Raw genomic sequence first — 19917 nt, 5'->3', positions numbered from 1 at the left:
GCGAGGCGAACAGCCATTTGCATGCCGCTCAAGTCACGCCACAGGAGGGACCGTTTGCAGTGGGCACGACAACATGTCCACTGGACGCCTGAGCAATGGAGGGCTATTCTTTTATGGATGAGTCCAGGTTTTTAGTCTAGAACGCGATAGTAGGCGTTATTTGATATGGAGAGAACCTGGAACCCGTTATCATTCGTCAAACATCCGTGAAAGAGATGCATACGGAAGAGACGGTGTCTGTGTTTGGGGTGGAATCTCTTTGGGGGGACGCACAGGCCTCCATGTTTTTCCAAGGAAAACCGTGAATGCATATGTTTATAGACATGACATCCTTGATGCTTATGTGCGCCCATATGCCGGGGCAATAGGTGATGCTTTCCTGTTAGAGGACGACAATGCAAGACCACACAGAGCTCGCATAGTATATGAATATCTTCAACAGGAAACAATTATGCGCATGGAGTGGCCAGCTCGATCCCCGGACTTGAAAATATGAACAATTCCCGGACTATCGAGCACGTTTGGGATGCTTTAGGGAGACGTCTAGCTGCTTTCAATCCGGTCCCTTAGACCTGTTGCCGCGCTTGCATTTGCTTTGCAAGAGCAATGGCTCTCGCTTCGAATGGAACTGATAGACCGCATAATTGAAAGCATCACTCATCGCTGAATGTGCTGTATTGCTTCTAGAGGCGATTATATTCCATATTGAAGGTACTTTTACTATAACAAACTGACATCTTCGATTTGTTCATTTTATACATTTGCTAATTTCTATACTACCATAATTGTCTGGTAATTTCTTTTTATGTTATTTGATACCTTACTATGTGTTGCATATTGTGGGTAAGTTTCATAAAATTCTACGTGCAACTTTTTCAGTAATCGTGATTTTTGTGATTTTTCCTTATTTTATGATAACCAGTGTAGTCAGAAGATAATCAGTTGAGTGCTTGCCTGTTTTAATAAAATGTATCGAAAATTACAAGAAACACAATCATATTTTCAATATAATCAAAAGATTAGGAAAAAATCTAATATAACCCAGTGTTTCATGCTTTCATTTTTACTGATATGTTATTTAATCTGGCTTTTCTTACCTATGTAAATACCTTTTTTAGATTTTAAATATTTTTACGAATTTCTGAAAAAGAACCTCGAGAAATTAATTTTTAGTGGTAATTATTAAATCTTAAGAAGCAAAACGAACATGGAAACACAATTACTTACGTAGATTTCCTTCTACAAAGGTACAGAATAACTGAATATTACATATCATTTTCAAAGACTGTCAATTACCTGAAGGCATTCTTGCATGACATCTTGCATTTCTAGAAGCGAAGCTGCCTGGTAGACTCTTAAAAATATATTGCAGTCGATGTGAAGATTTCCCGTGTACATATAGCGCAGCAGGACATCAAATTCATTGCTGTCTATCAAGGGTATTTCGACCTAAAAATAAAATATATGCTGCAATGAAATTAAGTTACTACTGTAAACTTTCGATTAATCTTAACGCTTTTCCAAACAAATAAATCAAGATAAAGGTACATATATATTATCTATCAAAGTGATCTAAAGATCAATATTTTGAAAATAATTCACTTTAGAGATTTAATAACGTATGTTACAGTGAAACACATGACTCTAAAGATATTTAAGAACAATGGCCATTTAAGGCTCGTAGCAGCACTGAGTCTTGATGTGAAGAAACAAAAAAGTCGGTAACTCTAGGACACGCCTCACAAGAAGATATTACCATGAAGGGAAACTGGTCGGAAACGAGGAGGACATTGGGTGGATAGAGTACTGGCGAATTGACCAAGAGGGTAATTATAGTTAAAATAGAGGGAAATTATCAACAATCTTAGAAGAGTTTTCACAAGAAAGGAGTACGATGGGGGGGACTGATCGGAGATGAGAAAAGCATAGGGAGGATAGACGAATGATGAACTGATGAGGGTGGTAATTTTACTTAAGGTAGCGGGAAAAGATCAACAACCCTAGTACAGGTTTTACAAGAAAAGTGTAAGATGGTAGAAACCTAATCGGAGGCAAGGAGGACATTGGGTAGATAGAGGAATGGCAAACAGACGAAGATGATAATTTTACTTAAAATAGCGGGAAAAGATCAACAAGCGTAGAACAGTTTCCACAAGAAAAGAGTACGATGAGAGAAAACTGATCGATGTCGAGGAGGGCATTGGGTGGATAAGGGAATGACGAATTAACCAAAATGGTAATTTTAATTAAGATAGCGGGAAAATATCAGCAGCTATAGAATAGTTTTCACAAGAAAGTTATTTGATGAGCGGAAACTGCTTGGAGACAAGGATGGCATTTAATGGAATGAGGATTGGTGGATAGACCAAGATGGTAGTTTTAGCGTTCGACTGAATCATCACCAAATTAATGCGTATAGTATCAACGAATGCTGTTGAAAAAAGTCTTATTAAGGAAACGTCAAATTGTATTTTAGTCAACTAGAACTTTTAAAATGGAACAGAACAAGGCCTAATGTAGTATGTGCGAGGATAGTATTTCTGTATTACCTTGGCTCGCTCATGAATCTGAACATAGGACCGAAAATGCTTATACAGTTGTGAACGCAATTGTATGTTATAACAAACTATATAATTGAGGACTAAAGAACATAAAGAAATTTAAAAAAACACAAATCTTGAAGAAAGAGTCCAACACGTAATACAATCAGTTCACACATGCACGAAATTATGGTGGGTTTCTTTAAGAATTTTATATATACATTTTTAACTGAAATTGTATTCACCAGATAGAATTGTAATTATTATTCCTTTTGCTTTTAAACTATCACCACCAGAAGTCAGCTTTAAACTGACCTGCTACGGATAACATTATTCTTCATGAGATCCTACAACCTTCATGCAGGACGAAGCATCACCCCATACTAAACTACACTTTCAGAATAAATTGCATACTATCACTTTCAGCATAAATTGCCATTCAGATCTTTAACACTCAAGTTCTGTTATCATTGGGTCTTACTGAAATTACAAATATGTAGAGATTGTCCAAAACCACTGGCAAGGCGAAAAATCGCTTAGCAAAGGCCAAGCATCTATAACTATAGAGATGCTATTTCTGGTATTCATACATCTTAGCTTGTCCTAATATGAATAACAACAATTACAGTATTCAGAATTATGAAGTATTTTGTAGTTTTGATATTAAAGCGCTCTCTGGCGAGCATAACTGTGATCAAAATGTTTTAAAATAAAATTCCGTAGTTTGGAGAGGCGTAGTTGGAGGGCACAATATCTTGTCATTTTATGCATTTTTATACTACTTATCTTTACTACGCATTAAAATATCAATAAAATTCCAATTTCTTATTTGTTTACTGATCATAAGAAAAAACGTTTTAAACTTCTAAAAGAATCTCAGCGTGCTGTTATTCACTAAGCACAAAACTTATTCTCTTGACTAAAACTACAGTAAATCGCCGAATCATAATAGTTAATTTAGCGATTCGATGAAAATTTCTCTGATATTTCTCTAAATTGATGCCTGACATATTTACGATATAGAATTTCTTCATTATTTTTTGAATTTGATAAATAAAATATTAATTAGATTAATTAAAAATAACTAACTGAAACCCGACAATCAAATTTATCACATTTTCACGTACTCTACGCTAATTTTTAAACCCTGGACTGAAGTGGAAGTTCCTGAAGTGGAAACATATAAATTAAGACTGATATTCATGGTGTTAAAGCTTGTATTCCTTACTTTTCCCCTCTAATGAGTTTCTCATTTCTGTCTTGCAAGTACATCATACAAACGGATTAGATTCTCTTTAGATGTCACTTCTCACCTTGTTTGTGATAGGCCTTCCTTCTGAACTTATCAGCTTCTGCCTGAGATAAGGGCTGAAACATATTAAAAGAGATCTGTGGGATCTGAATACTTTTCCTTTCACAAATACTTCTACATCTGTAAGAACGTTTCTCTTGAAAATATCTTCATTAAATTGCTTCAACATTTGGGCATGTTTATTACTGGCGCCTTGGCGCATGCTAGAAGAAATCGTGGGCAAAGAGGTAGAGCTCTTATTCTTATGCATGGCTTATCTGAAAGAAGTAAAAATGTAGAATGAATATCAGATATTGTTACATATTTAAAATATGTCAGTATTTGTACCTGTACATTGATTTACAACAAATCTAATAAGAATTACGTTCGTCAACTTTTATGTTGGTCTATCAGGACTACTATTTCTTCTTATTGCCTTTGCGAACATACTGGAGTCCTGAGTAAGAACAAGGACTTTACTTAAAACTATATTTCTGAAAATGTAGAAGATACGAAACAAATGGAAAGTTTCAATTACCCTTTATTCTTCACACAGTTTACAGACGTTCCCGCGCTTCGGGATACAAAAACCAGTACTTATGGTCTGAAACGTAAAGATAATAAATAAAACTAATTAAATTTAAATAAGAGCTAAACTCAAATAAGACTAGTAACGGAAAAATTGGTCTTTAAATCTTTACGTATGTAGTACGCAGAATGCGGGAGAACTACAATACGTCTTCAATATTAAGAGAACTAAATTTTGGCCTTAAAAGCGGACAGCAACTGACTGAAAAGCGCGCGTGAGGTAAAGTAGCGAAAAGTCTCTCTCTCTAACTCCTTGGCTAAAATCCACGACTTAAATACTTAACAGTTTGCAAGCTCAATTTGCATAACTAAAACTAACAGCGTTCATTCTGGCCAGAAGAGAAAAATAAGAGAAGATAGTAAAGTTTTAAAATAAAATAAACGTTAGTAAAACTTAAAATCCTTGCAGGTCCTTTCAGTACAAAGCGTATCTGTGTTGATCTGCGGTACGGGCGAGGGCACGAGGGATTTTTCATATTTGTTTACTTGTAAAAGCCAATGGGCACTACAAAATAACCTTAGACCATCTGAAATGTCGATTATTTTAATCTCTTTCATCCCTGACATGCTTCAGAGAGTCATAGATGGTTGGAAACTGTGAGTGGACTAAGTTAGGTCGTGATTGCGTATTGATTTTTCTAGTAATTTGTGATTATTAATTCATATTTATACAATATCGAAGCATGGCCTTCAAGTTTGAATTGAAGGGTGTGGCGGCTTCACTCGCCATGCAAAAGAGTTATCACTCCACTTCACTGGCCTTTTTTAAGCAGTGGTTTGGATGATCTTGCTAAGTCTATTGACATCAGGCGAATGAGGACGTGGATGAGCTCGCCAAGAGGCTGCCCATAACATCGACGCCCAAGAAATCTCCATTACACTGTCGATATCACATCTCAAGAGGCCCGTACGGGAATCAGTATTAAGGAAATGGCAGAAGGAGTGGGACGAAATACCGCAAGGTCGACGTACTCATGACGTCTGTCACAAAGTAATGACGGATCGCCTGTACTCTGTACCCCAGCTGATCAGATACATAACCTGTCAAGGACCCCTTCCGCCATATTTCTTCGACGGGGGGGGATATCATCTACCAATGTGTGTGTTTGGGGCAATTGGGGTAAGCCTAAGCACTGCGTCACCGCATGTCCCCTCACGAAGGAGTGGCGCATGCCTCATCCGAACAACGAGCGACTGTTCATTAGGCAGCCAGCAGTTGTTAAGAAACGTAAGTGTATAGTGAGCAAACTACAGGCACTAGGCCAGAACTAATAAAATAAGAATTTGCGAATACACATAACGTTACATAAGAACAATGGTAAGGTGGAACAAAATTGTGTAATGAGTCATAACTTGATGTACTAGAATCCAAACTTGAGAGGAGTACAGTGCATAAGATGAAATTTAAATTATAAATTGCGATTTATGAAGAGTCATCGACTTTAAGAATTCTGCAGTGTTAACCTTCTAAATTTAAAATTTGTGAACATGCAAGGACTACGAAAGAATTTTTCAATAGTTCTACTTGGAAGGGGTGTATCTTCACTGCAATTCGAATTCGCAGAATATGATAAGAGTTTTACCGCTCAGCCGTCATATTTCAATTCCATTTGAACAAGAAATATTGACCTTCGTTACATAGAATGAATTATAAATTAAAAAAGCACATGTAATTTAGTAAGCTGCATGATGATGAATAGTTCTAGGTCATTTATATGGTTGTAAAACCGTAGGATCACAATTTTCAATATTAGAAATATATGAAAAACTTGAATTTAGAGCAGAATTAAAGAAACTGTGCGAACTCATTAAAATATATTCTTGTGCATTTGGAATTTGTAAGTCTTTGTGAAGCTGCAGAGCTCTGAGGATTCTATTTTGAAATACAATGATTTTTCTTCAAAGCTTTTAGGGTCATTCCTTTCGAACTCTTGAAATGCAGCTTAAATACTGCTTCTGAAACACGTTTAGATTAGAATACTACGTCATTTAAAATTTACATTCCAGCACGAATTGAAAGCAGAAGGGAAAGGAAAAGTAAAACTAAAAATAATTGGTTAGAATAAAATAAAGTCTTTACAGAACTTGTATATTAATTAGGTATAATTTGTGCGGTATATATGAGTATTTCTTATCTTCGTTAATTGTGTATTACATATACGTGATTATGAACCAAATACGTATAACTTATGTATGATATATATGCATATATATATTAGATTAAAACTTGTAAACGTTATTTAATACAACCCACAATTAACTGAAATCAATGAAATAAAATGAAAAAAAAAAAAAAAAAAAAAGAGTTAAAAATAATTTTTTTTTGTCTTAGCAACGTTGAATAAAATATCTTTAAATAATGAAGTTATTTCGTGACTTACTTTATATGAAAATTTGATCAACTATATATCTACTATTATTTTAGAGGAGTCTTACTATTTTAGGGGGGATTTCTGTAACAGTTATTTCTGAATATTAGAAGGGCTTTCCATAACAGTAAAAATGAAGGCCCGGTGTATAACCCTGGACCTCTTATTTTGTATATCGATACCTTCTTACAGGACTTTTCCAAGTTGCCGCACATTTACATAAATATCTCTTCTCAGACTAAAGGAATGTAAAGTATATGCCAATCCTCAGACTAAAGGAATTACTGACAATTATTCGAAACATTAAAAGGAATGACAAATAATTACAAACAGAAAGAATTTAAAACAATTTATGCAATATATTTAGATAAGCGCAAAGAAATATTTTCAAAGAAAATAACACATTTTAAAAAGCAAATTTTGTGTGTATACTACATCCATTTGCTAAAAATACGAATCCAGTTCAAAGTCTACTTTATAAAAAGAGAAATGTCATTGTCCCATAAATGCGGCCTCTTTTAAGAAATTGGCTACTTAACCCTTGATGATTGTGCTCACTTCTCCACCCTCCATCTAAAGCTCAGGGCAAATCAAAGCTGACTTTCTAATCCTTCATCGCAGTGTGATGATGTCACCAGACTTCATTCCCTCCCCATTCACATAAGTACTCATCCCCTATTCTACCTGGTAAAAATTTAGAGACCCCGATCAATAAGATGGGCTGCCTCGCCACAGCGCATGCGCGAGTACAAGCCATGTATTCCATGCGACTATGCTTTAGCTCCCGTTTAAAGAATACCGAATAAGACAAAGGAGATCTCCCCAGGTTTTACACCATGGTTGCGAAAACCTGAATATTCGGAATATTCGGAAAAATGGCCTGATCAGTGAAGTGAAATATTTTGTTCCATTTCGACTCGAATTCTGGTGGCATGTAACATGGAGTTCCTGCTCTACGCTCTGGTACTCAGCGCGATGGGGAATGTCGGACTCGCGGTTCCGGATATGAACCACAGGACTGGTATTTTTTTTATTATTATTATTATTTTTTTTTTTTTAAAATTTTGTTTTTTGACATTTTACCAACTATGGATTTAATAGGTATTGCTTGTCTAAAATGGAATAAACAGTTACGAAACTGTTAGATGTTTTATCATATTTTTCCCCTCAATGAGTTATACTAATATGCAACAGCAATTAAAAAAAAAGACTAATCTGCATTGATGAGGAACTGTTGTTAAGAGCTGACTGTATTTTCTGTAAAATGAATTTCTTTCTGAAATATGAGATATGTGTTTATTTAAAAGTATGTCTGCATTTAGCGTCTGGTAAACACAGATTAATATATATGAAATTATTTATAAGAAAGTAGATATATTTTAGATGCATTCAATTTATAAGTAAATTTTAATCTAGTTTTGGAATATAAACTAATTACTCATAAAAGATATTAAAAAAATTACATAATGCCTTTAATTAAGTGGCAAACTGCCCATTTTAAAAATTTATCATCTAAATAAAAACTGTATTTGACAATCACTGTTGCTGAAACAAATATTAAAGGGTACAAGACATATTAAATGAAGCAAAAATAGAATTAAAATATTATTATTATTTAGATGCGAAAAGGTACAAGAGCAAGAGTAAATTTAGATTAATATTTAGGTGAATATTTTTTAGTTGTCAATATGAAGAAATCAGATTTTTCCTCTCAATATTTTTGATGAATTGACTTTCTTTTGATAAACATTAAAGTGTATTTAAACGCATACGAAACAACTGCATTTGTTTAAAATGCACTAGCTCCGTATGAGTATTAAAATTACAATTGTTTATTAATCAAAATTACCATTTATTAATAAATTGTTAGGAAAAGGGGAAAAAACCCAGGAAAAAGTATTGGTAGAGAAATTTTTGAAATAACACTATAATTTAAAGCAATTGAAATACTAAAATTATAAGCAGTTAACTTTACAATATTGAACAAACCGTAATTCTTGGATAAATTTGGATAAATTAAAATAGTAAAGCTTATCAAACATTATTTAATAAATAGTTACTAAATACAATATTACATACAAGACTGTTTGGGAAGTAGCAGGTAATAAACGCAAATTTTAAGATTAGGCACTCTATGAGTAGAAATTATTTTTTATTACATGCAATGATACCTTATGCTTTCATGTCAAGTGTGATTTATTTGAAAGCCCGCAATGTTTTTCTACTGGTCCATTATGAAGCATTTTACTTTGACCATTTTTTTCCCTTTTCTTTTCTATCTTAATGCAGTTTTTATGAATATTGAATTTATACTGTATTTCTTTCTATATTAATATACGAATTTCAGTTTAACCGAGCGAATGCGGTTATTTAAAGGTGAAAAGAAGAGTGAGGAGTAATGTTGCATACATATGATTTATATATAATAGGCCAATACGTATGAGATGCGTAAAATGCATGCAATATTGTGGACAATTTTAATTCAAGTATAAATAGAAAAATATGATTTATTAAAACATTTTGCGGAATTTCAGCCTTGCACGATTTTGAAAAGCACCATCGTAGCAAAACATTTAAACAATTTTTATTTTCACTTTTGATATTAAATATTTCCCAAGTTAATTTTACGATATAAATCGTTAGCTGTTAAAGTTAGTTTAACAATATAAATTATTAGATGCATTCTGTTATGCTAATATATACTGACATCTGGATTAAAAATAAATTCAACGAGATTTATAATATTTCAAATTTTGTTATTATTGGAATGATGTAATCAGCAAATAATTTTAAGAGTTATTTCACGCTGATAGATATGGGCTGAAGTATAAGAGACAACCAGTTGTTTACCATGTGGGGAAGCAGTTATTGTCGTGTCATTACGTGTTATTATGTGTCAATTGTCAACTATATTAATTATAGTTGACACCTGACACGTATTATTTATTTCTTCGTGATTAATTTAATAGGGTTTCCATTCTTTATGGCAAATTGTCACCCAATGCTAACTAAGAAACTTAAAAAAACCGATGGTTTTCATAATGGTTTATGAAATAAACGAAACTGCGTATTTTTGGAATGCGCTCAATCAAAATTTGAATAGAGCATGGGTTTGTAGCTGTTGTTCCTATTTTGTCTTGTTATTGTAATCCATTTGTGTTCAATTCATCAACTGTTACGAGAAGTAATGTTGTTAGAAGCTCAAAATGCATCTTAGTGCGTCCAAATTATTTTTCTTTTTGCGGCATTTTCACAAGGTGTTGCATATTTACAGGATTTACAATAGTTAAATAAGGCTAAAATTAAAATTATAATAGTTTAGCGTTTTTTCTAATTAGGTGGTTAAACTTCAGCTTGATGAACTTCTATATAATTTGGTGTAGCCTGCATTTCTAAAGAGACAATCAATTTTGCAAAAAACAATTCAAAGCTAATGTGTTAAATATATGAAGAAAAGTTTTCTTTATAAAATTATTTTCAAAATAATACGGTATTTAATATGTTTGGAACTGGCTTTATATATAAAGTAGATTTAAATTCTCGAACTACATGCTTCCATGTTGATGTATTTTTTTTAAATTATGGCAAAGCACTCGAAGGCTATCTGCCTAAGGGGACAGATGTCTTCGTGGAGGACTTTCTAACTGAAACTGGCTCGTATACACGTTACACATGGGGAAAACCACGAAAACGCCCATGCAGCCAGCACGTTCGCGGGATTCGAGCCTCGGACCGAACTACCAGCGTTCAGCGACTTTACCGCTCAGCCGCTGGTGGGCCTACACATGCTTGCATGAAAGTTTAGGATTTTTGTACCAAGCTTTATTTATACATCTTTAGGTATGAATTATCAAATTAAATATCTGAATTTAGATTTGTAACAGAATACACACCACATCATGCGCTGGAAAAGAGATTAAAATATTCCAAAATATTTAATTACATCTTTAGCGTGATATTAAAGGTTAACCTTCTAGACTTTTATTGAGATCATCATAAAATTTACCTAGATATATTAATCATACAACTAAGCTGTCCGTAATAAATTGTTTTAAACTTTTTTCATTCATAAAAATAAAAATAAATAAAATTAAAAAATAAATTTGAAAAGTTTCAGATTTTAAATTGCGTTTTTATAAACAATTTGTGTGTTACCTTTATTTATTAAATATTATGTTATTCGCACTTAAAGCATAAAATTCAGTTCAAGAGCAATATCGCAACACAGTCTCACGCGCTGGAGATAAAAATGCTTTTTTTTTTTTTTTTTTTTTTTTTTTTTCCGTACAGTGCTCCATTGCTCGCTTTGAAATCTTTGAGTTTGTTAATTAAAAATTCATTAGAGAGTTACAAAATATGAAATCGATAATAAAACAAATTCCAAATCTTAAATTTGGGCTTCATATATATAATTTACCAATACCATTGGTTAGATCAAAAACATTTTAAACTTAATTTTCTTTTTATCTAAGAAACTCGACAAGTAATTCTTCTTCTTAATGCAACAAAATTAATAGGGGCAAGGAGAGAAACAGTTTCAGGACAAAATAAAAAAGATCAGGTAAAGGAAGAAAAAAAAATACTTAAAGACTTCTTCTCTCTGTTAAGACTGTTTAATACTGGTTGTTTATTCTGATATCGAAGCCAAGCAAACAGTTTGGATGCATGGTTGGATTTTGGTGGTTTTTCATATTTGTAACGTTAATGGAAGCAAGTTTCTCTAAGATTTTCACTGAGTTGCTTAAGTCCTTCGGCTCACCAATGCCGAGCGGTAAAGCTGCTCAGCACTGGTAGTTCAATCCGAGTTTAAATCCCGCGAACGGGCTGGCCGCATGGGTGTTTTCGTGGTTTTTCGCATCTGTAACAGATATACGAGCCATTTTATTTAGAAAGTCTTCCATGAAGGCATCCCTTATTTCAGACAAGATAGCCTTCGAGTGCTTTTCCATAATCGAATAAACCAAACCAAACCAACTTCAAGTCCTATACGGAGGCATCCCTTTTCTTAGCAGACAAACTTCGAGGACTTTGCCATATTCAAATAATCAATCAACCAAGAAACACTAAATTGCCCTTCACTTAACCGAAGAAACTGCTATATTTTCTAAATGAATATCCTTCCACTCAAAGATTGGATTGGATTATTCAGTTATGGCAAAGCACACGAGGGCTATCTTCCTAAAGGGAGGGATGCTTTCCTTTCTAAGGGAAACTGGCTCGTATACACGTTACACATGGGGAAAACCACGAAATCGCCCATGCAGCCAGCCCGTTCGCTGGATTCAAACCTCACCGAAGTACCAGTGTTCAGCGTCTTTACCGCTCGGCCGCTGGTGGGCTCCACTGGAAGAAGCGCGAAATTTAAGAGTGAACTCCTCACTTCATTGAAGGAAATCTATAAAGACGTTTCGGCTAAAAGCAAACATTCGGAACTGACAGATTTTATATAGAAAGTAGACCTTAGAACTGATGAAACCTTAGCTACTGATGAAATTGATTGTTAAAAAAATAATAAAATAAAGTAATGACAATTAATAGTGAGGATGAATAAAACATTACGTAATTTGGATATTTAATAAATTTATAAATTAATCAACATATTTCTATGAATTATAAATGAAAATAAGACATTTTTTCCCACATTTCGGATGAGTCCCTAACTCTTTTTTGTACTAGACCTTTCTTTTCTGTAACACAAATTATCTTTTATTTAGAGTCTTAACAACCTTGTCATACGGATTTTACGTGTATTTCTCATTTACATGGTAACTGAACATACGTGTGAGTCTTATCAGTTTCAGAAACAAAGTGCATCACGCCATGCTTAATTAAAGATCTCTATTGGAAAGTCAAAATTGTTTGGAGGTCAAGAAAATCTTACATTTTTTTTAAAGATAGCTGCGTACTTGAGATAAATAGCGAAAAAAACATTAAAGAAAAATTTAAAGAAGAATGTGTTTTACTTTTTTATGTCACACGTAATCCTTACTTAATAATTAAAATTTGCATTTCAAATTGGCAAATACGTTGGCAGTATACCTTTCGTTTTCATATGCTGATATTGCTTACAGACTTACGATAAACACCAATAGTTTGGTAATCTTTCTGAAAAAAAAAAGGGGCGAAAATCACCAACTTTCACCCGATAAGTAACTTTTACGTTTCCATCTATACAAAATCACCAAACTGTGCCAGGGTGGTTGCGTTAATATGTAGGTACCGAAGTACTAATTTAAATAAAGTACCCAATTAAATCCGATTTTTTAATAGTTTATATTTTCACCCACGTATCGGTCAGTAGCGGTGTATAGGAAAAGGATATGGATTTATTAATAAAAGCACATTAAAGAAAAATTTAAAGAAGAATGTGTTTTGTTTTTTTTATGTCTCACGTAATCCTTATTTAACAATTAGAATGTTAAAGAAAATTTAATAATTAGAATCTTAAAGAAAAATTTAAAGAAGAATGTGTTTTGTCTCTGCTTAGAGAAGGTTTTTCTTTGTGGAGGTGCTTTTAAAGGAAAATTGATTTATATTCATATCACCCATGGGAAATACATGAAAACTTCCACGTAGTCAGCCTGTTTCCGATTTGTAACCAGGATCGAATTATTAGTGTTCAACGATCTTATCTGCTCGTGCCCTGCTATGCCTTCCTAAATAAAAAAAAAATAATTCATGTTTAAGAAAAAGCTGACTGCTGAATATTTGAAAAACGCCTAGCTGCATGAAACGAAGTACGATTGTCTTGTATGTGGGTAGTACTAGTAATCAGCTGAGTTTCTCACTATAGAGGGCGTTATCGACAATAATTATGAAATTCAATTGCTTTTAAACTATTTAGATTCTTATGGAAGAAACTTGCTATATATCATTACAGATTACTTTATCCTAAAATTGAGTCGTAGTTTGGCATAGGTTTGAATAAAACTCTAACGATTTCGAGGACTATCAGACACAAGCCTCTCTTCTTTGAAGATGAGAGAACATGTGTGTGATCATCGTCGAAATCAATAGATCTTTATTGAAAATGCCAAACTAAGGTAGCTTTTATGTCTAATTTTAAAATGTACAACTGACATGTTCATCTTACAGTTTGATCATTAAAATAATTGTTCACATTATTCGCCATTTTGATTGTGATGACTGCTGTAAATATGGACAAGCGTATTTTGTTAGTAAAATTTTGCTTCAAATACTAACTCTGTACTCTTTCGAACCAGACTGCATTTAAAAATTTTATCATCAAACTGTACTATTTTTCTTCGATAAGAGCTTTATTATGTGGTTTAATTAAGAAATTTAATAAACATTTTATGTTACAGGACAACACGCACCGACAAATTTTATCGAGAAAGATACGTGCGAAACCAGATACTTCCAGCTAGAAAACATACATTCATTTTCAACTGATTACAGCAGCGACGCAGCAGTTAAAACCTCTGAATACACGTCGTTCGACGTAACTTCAAACCCAGGTGAACGGGATGGCACCCTGTTTGGTTTTTTGTAGCTTTTCTCATGTGTAATGGGACTATAAGCCAGTTCCTCTTAGAAAGTCTTTCAGGAACGCATGCATGTTTTTAAGGCAGATGGCCCCAGTATGCTTTGCCATAATCAAATAGCCACTCAGAAGTCCTTTTCAGGTGATTTAGAGGAAGATAAAACTTTCCTAAATATACGAAATACATCTTTTACGCTATTTATTGTAATAAAAAAGAACGAAATAGGGTACTATTCGGTTTCGAGGGCCGTAAAAATTCGCCAAACTATTGTTGATGCCACTGCTGCCAAAAATAATTACGGCAACCCTAATAATTGCGGCAAGAAAGGAAGTATAATAGTAACTAACTATCTAAGATTGATGTTTTAATTTAGATGAGAGGGTTAATTTCATGTAATACTTTTTTATTATTATAATTTATATGAAAAAGGCTAAACATGACTGGAAGCACAAGAGTAAATAACTATTTCAAATCATTATTATAATTTATATAAAAATTGCTAAACATAACTGAATGGATGCCTGCATCGCTATTTCGCTACCGACTTTTCACTAAAGCATAATTTCATCTCGTTGGTTGTTCAAACGTAATTTGCTATAATGAATGATACCTTTTCTTTGAAAATATTTAGAATCGGAATTCAGAAGTGCAGAATCGCTCACTTATTTGTTTGCAGCGTTTTAAAAGGGTAAAAGCAATTGAATTTTTGTCAATTTTATTTTACTTTTTTAATGAAAATAGGTCGATGTGTACATAGATAAAGTCAAGGGGGTGCGCAGTGCCATTTTTGAGCAATTTTGGGAATTTTTTTTAAGTGAAAATAGGTCGATGTGCACATGGATACCGAGTATGTGCAATTTTTAAAAATGCTTCATGCAGTGAGTGATTCTGCACTTTATCCAAAACTCTATTGCCGACTTTTCATCATGGGCAATTCCCAAATTGTTAAATCCATAGGATATCAAAAAAGGATTTAAAATCAGAAAAGAATTTAAAAATTAAACTAGTATTTCAATGGCGTCTTAAGAAATATAGAACTATATAAACTTACGCAATCTGAAATCAGCGCGTACGCTACATTTGGCGCTCTGTTAAATGGGCGCGTTTGCTAGATTTGGCGCTTTTGTGCATACATTTTCGCAGCAATTTTTTTTACGGCCCTCAAAACAGAAGAGTACCCGAAAGGCTATATCACACGTAAACAAATGTTAAATCTGACTTACTTTAAAAATAAAAAAATAAAGACGTACTTTAAAAATAATAACACTGTTATAAGTGATAATAATTATATATTTAATTCAGCGATGGCTAATAGGCAATATTAGCGCATATATTTTTCTATGCGAAATTATTTGAATCTTGTCATCATAATCATTATTAGTATATTAATCATAGAATCATTATTAGTGGGCATTTAGCAGTTCTTTAATTATTCCTTGAAAACAGTTATTTTTAATAATTAGAGTTCCGTAAGATTGCGTTTCATTGCAGCAACACAAGCATTATTGGGGGTACCTTTTTTAATGAAGCAATTTCTAAAATGTGAACGGCATGTACTTAATATCACAAAAACATGAAAATTCTGACCTTAGTTTATCGCGCTAGCAATTGAACTTGCAGTGAAAAGAACACATTTCAGAGATTTTTATTTGTTCTTTCGAGATATCCTCTGTACCGTATTAAATGCATTTTACTCGAATGATAGCAAATTGAATTTCACGTGGTTCTGTAAACCAGTCCATCTAATTTCAGCAGTCGAAACTATTTAAACCTTAGTGAAATGCTCTTAATTTCTGATTTTATATTTCAATCAAGATGTAAATTTAACATTATATTTCAGGAGATTCTGACCACTGTAACAAGACAGTTGATATTTACCAAGCTGTGTCCAGTCCTCCCGTAACAGATGCAAACCGGGGGAAACCTTTACACTGCAGCTACAAGATACGCGTCAGACCTGCGAGAGATGACTGGGTGGTTTTCGTTCGATTTACGCGGCTAAAAGTGGGACAACCCAACTATGATCGTTCTCAGTGCATAGGAGGATACGTACAAATAGTCGATGGGTACAAAGACAGCAACAACAGGTGGGTAAAAGAACATTCAAATTAAGACACAATTAAAAAAAAAACTTTCTTATATTAGTTTAAAACATAAACAAAACCCTTAATGTATTCAAAAAGCAAGGTATACGTAATAGTGCATTATGCATTCGAAAAGCACTGTATATGTATTTAAAAAGTATAACTGTGAAGAACAAGAAAAACAGTATTCAGTATGATCTAAAAATATCTGCGAAAAATGTGAAAGGAATAGAAGGGATTGCTATAAGCATATTTTGAAATGGAATGACTCTGGAAATGCTGCCGTGAAGTGCTAAAGGAAGCTGCTGAACAGCAGATATAGCGAACGGAAACTGAATACCTTGGCAATCGTTATCTGCACCTTTTTTAAGTAATTTTTCCGTTTTAACCTCAACCTCATAGGTAGCATGTGTCGGTGAGTTCCGCGTTTGTGTAGATGTGCATACCGCTCTAAATTTGCTCGGGAAATGAAGATTTACTCCAGCAGAATACTTTTACCTTCTTCTCAACGGCCTTCCTACATCAACGCACCATTTTTGCTCATTCATTTCATTATAAAATCTGCTTATTTCGGTCTAGTATATATTTCTTCTACATATTTTTAATCATCAAATATACGTATATATGTAAAATATAAAATATCTACCTTTCTAATAATAAATTAACAATAGCCCTTTAATTCCTCCTTAAAATTTGAGCATGTTTCCCTCTTCTTTTTTAAAAATAGCTAAGCAATAACTTTTACAATATAATCCTTAATTCCTGTGATTCTGAAAAGCGATCCGTCATCTGATCTGTATGAGGTATATCTTCCTGGAATGCGATGAAGTCTCAACATCCGAATATTAATACAAACATTCTTGTAATGGGATCCAAAATGTAATCTGTTTAATATAATCATGCTTTGGTATAAAATAAGGTGTTTGCTACAGAATATCTCTGTCGCCGCTCTTTAGTCACTCCTCTTTTATCCCTGCTTCGGCTTGATGTTTGCACAGAGCGTCTACTTTCCGCTTAGTCTATTGTCTAAGATGTAAGCTGTACAAAGTTGTCGGGTGCATGTCTTCCCCATAAATTATGCTTGTGAATCTGTTTTTGTGTATTGAGGCGTGACTATTACGAAAATAAAATTATGTGTTCAAATCAGGAGCCATGTCTGAAAGCTTTTCTTTCCCGTTCTCTCATTATTAGTATCCAAGCAACTTTTTTTCAAATTCTCAAGCCATCTATCTAAATAATTACATATATAGCTGTATACAGGGTGTTTATAAATGATTGGTGCGGTTCTAAAAATTAATAATAAATCAATGCATTGCCTTTCCCATAGTAAAACCTACATCGTAAGGATTGGAAGATGTCCATGTTTTTTATGCACTACCTGCTGTTTGATTGTCATACTTATTGCTGTTTGATTGTCATACTTATTGCTGTTTGATTGTCATATTTATAGCGAAGCCGCAGGCGTCAGTTTTCAAGATAACGTCGCACCAGGGAAAGGCTTTTTATGTAAAGGTTCCGTTTTGAGGTTCCAGACCTTTGTTTACAGTGCAGCGTGAGTTTCGCGCAAGGTTTAGGAAACACCCACCACACAAGAATAGCGTAAGTAGGTGGTACCGATAGTTTGTGATAACTTTGCGAAGGCAAAAGTTATGGTCGACCTCAGGTGTCTGATGCAGAAGTTGAAAGAATCCTCGAGGCGTTTCAGCGAAGTCCTCGCATGTCACTTAGTAAAGCAAGCAGGGACTTGGACACACCACCGTTCAAGCATTCATTCCACTTCAAGCGCTCTTCGAAGCAACATACCTCATTACAGCCGGAAAACAGCTTGTTCACTGCAAGCTAATCGCGGCGCTCAGCGTTAGTCGGAAATCTGTTGAGATCTGTTTATACCGTGTGGAAGGTGTTGAGCAAGGGCTATGTTTTGAACCTTACAAAGTGGGATTAGTCAAGTCCTAACATAAGCAGATAAAGTGAAAAGGCGTGACTTTTGTGAAGAGATGCAGTTAAAAGTGGAGGAAGATAGTTTCGCAGAAAGACTCATTTTTTCCGATGAAGCCACTTTCCATGTAAGTGGCAAGGTGAACAAACACAATAGCCGTATGAGGATAAGCTAGAAACCATATACACGGATAGAACATCAGCTCCGAAATGGAACGTTTTCTATGCTGTCTTCCACGAGAAAGTGCACGGCCCATTTTTATTCGAACAGGAAGCTGTGGCCGATGATTCATTTCTAGACATACTGGAAGCCTGCTTGTTACCCCAGCTGAATTTAAATTATCATGATTACATTTTTCAACTGGGCGACGTTCCATCCCATTTTCTCAGGAATATAGAAAAGCTTCTGAATCGTGTTCTTCACCAACGCTGGATTCGAGATGATGCAACAGCAGACAACAACCTTTTTTCTTGGCCTCTCCGTTTACCAGATTTAACACCAAGCGATTTCTTTCTTTGCGGGTTTGTTAAAGACCGAGTTTATCTACTAATAGTGCTCGTGTCCGTTGAGGAATTTTGTGATGGGATAAAGCATGCACTACAGACCATCACGGCGGACATTCTATACCGAATATCTGAAGAAGTAGATTACCGTGCAGATGTAAGTCAGGTGAACAAGGGTGCACATATTGAAGGATGTTTGATTAATGCATAAAAATCTAGGACAGTTTCAGCTACTTGTGCTGTAAGGTTTGCCAATACGTTGGTGAAGTAATATATCAATTTATCATTAATTTTTAAACCGCACCATTCATTTATAAACACCCTGTATATAAACAGTTTAAAGTAAAACTAAAAACTACACAAAATTCTCTCTTTTTTCCCTTATATGTTTAAAGAGTTATCAATACTTTGATAGATTATACAGATAAAAAAACTGAAAGAAAACATTCTGTCCACGAACACTACTTAACTAACAGGACAACTTAACACTGGAAGAAAATTGTGCGTTAACGCAAGAAATTCTCATTCAAATGACACTAATGTTTATGAAAATTGTAACGCCATGAAATAATTATGAAAACTGAACCAAATTTACAGATCATGTAAAATGAGGTAAGACATGCAAATTATTAGAATTACAAAGGAATTGGGCATGCGTGAAATGAGAACCGGCCTCTTGTTCCATGTATATAAAACATTGTAAAGTTCCATGTACATACAAAACATCTATATTTTTAGAATTCATGAGTTACTGTATTTAGATGTTTACTTTATAGTTCTCCCTCCACCTGAAAGATGTTTTCATGCACCCACCGTTGAAGCATTCATTCTGCCTCAAGCGCTCTATAAAGCAAAATACTCGTACCTCATGACAGCCGGAAAACAGCTTGTTCAGTCTCCGTGCAAGCTAATCGTGGTGCTTAGTGTTAGTCAGAGTCATTGAAAGCTGTTTATCGTCCTCTGTCTACGGTGAACGTTTAATTAATGGTAAATATTTACGTTTAATTAATGGCAACAGGCGGAGGGTGTGATACCAACAACTAACGGAGTTCGAACGAGATCACATCATCGGTATGCGAGAAGGTGGACTTTCGTACC

General features: G+C 34.2%; 1 protein-coding gene across 1 annotated transcript in view; it reads left to right on the top strand.

The window, feature by feature from the left end:
• The first annotated feature begins 7527 nt into the window (after window positions 1-7527).
• LOC118182981 (cubilin-like) overlaps window positions 7528-19917 on the top strand; it is a 31251-nt gene continuing 18861 nt past the window's right edge. Inside the window, exons 1-2 of the mRNA XM_035352374.2 lie at window positions 7528-7809; window positions 16134-16380. Coding sequence (XP_035208265.2) covers window positions 7728-7809; window positions 16134-16380 — 329 coding nt within the window. The 5' untranslated portion in view covers window positions 7528-7727. The remainder of the gene's footprint in view (window positions 7810-16133; window positions 16381-19917) is intronic.

Source organism: Stegodyphus dumicola, chromosome 1 (genome assembly GCF_044657685.1).
Source record: "Stegodyphus dumicola isolate Sdum_Otavi_A_Nest chromosome 1, ASM4465768v1".
Taxonomy (NCBI): Eukaryota; Metazoa; Arthropoda; class Arachnida; order Araneae; family Eresidae; genus Stegodyphus; species Stegodyphus dumicola.
The sequence above is the reverse complement of the archived record's forward strand: the minus strand, read 5'-3'. Positions and strand labels throughout refer to the sequence as shown.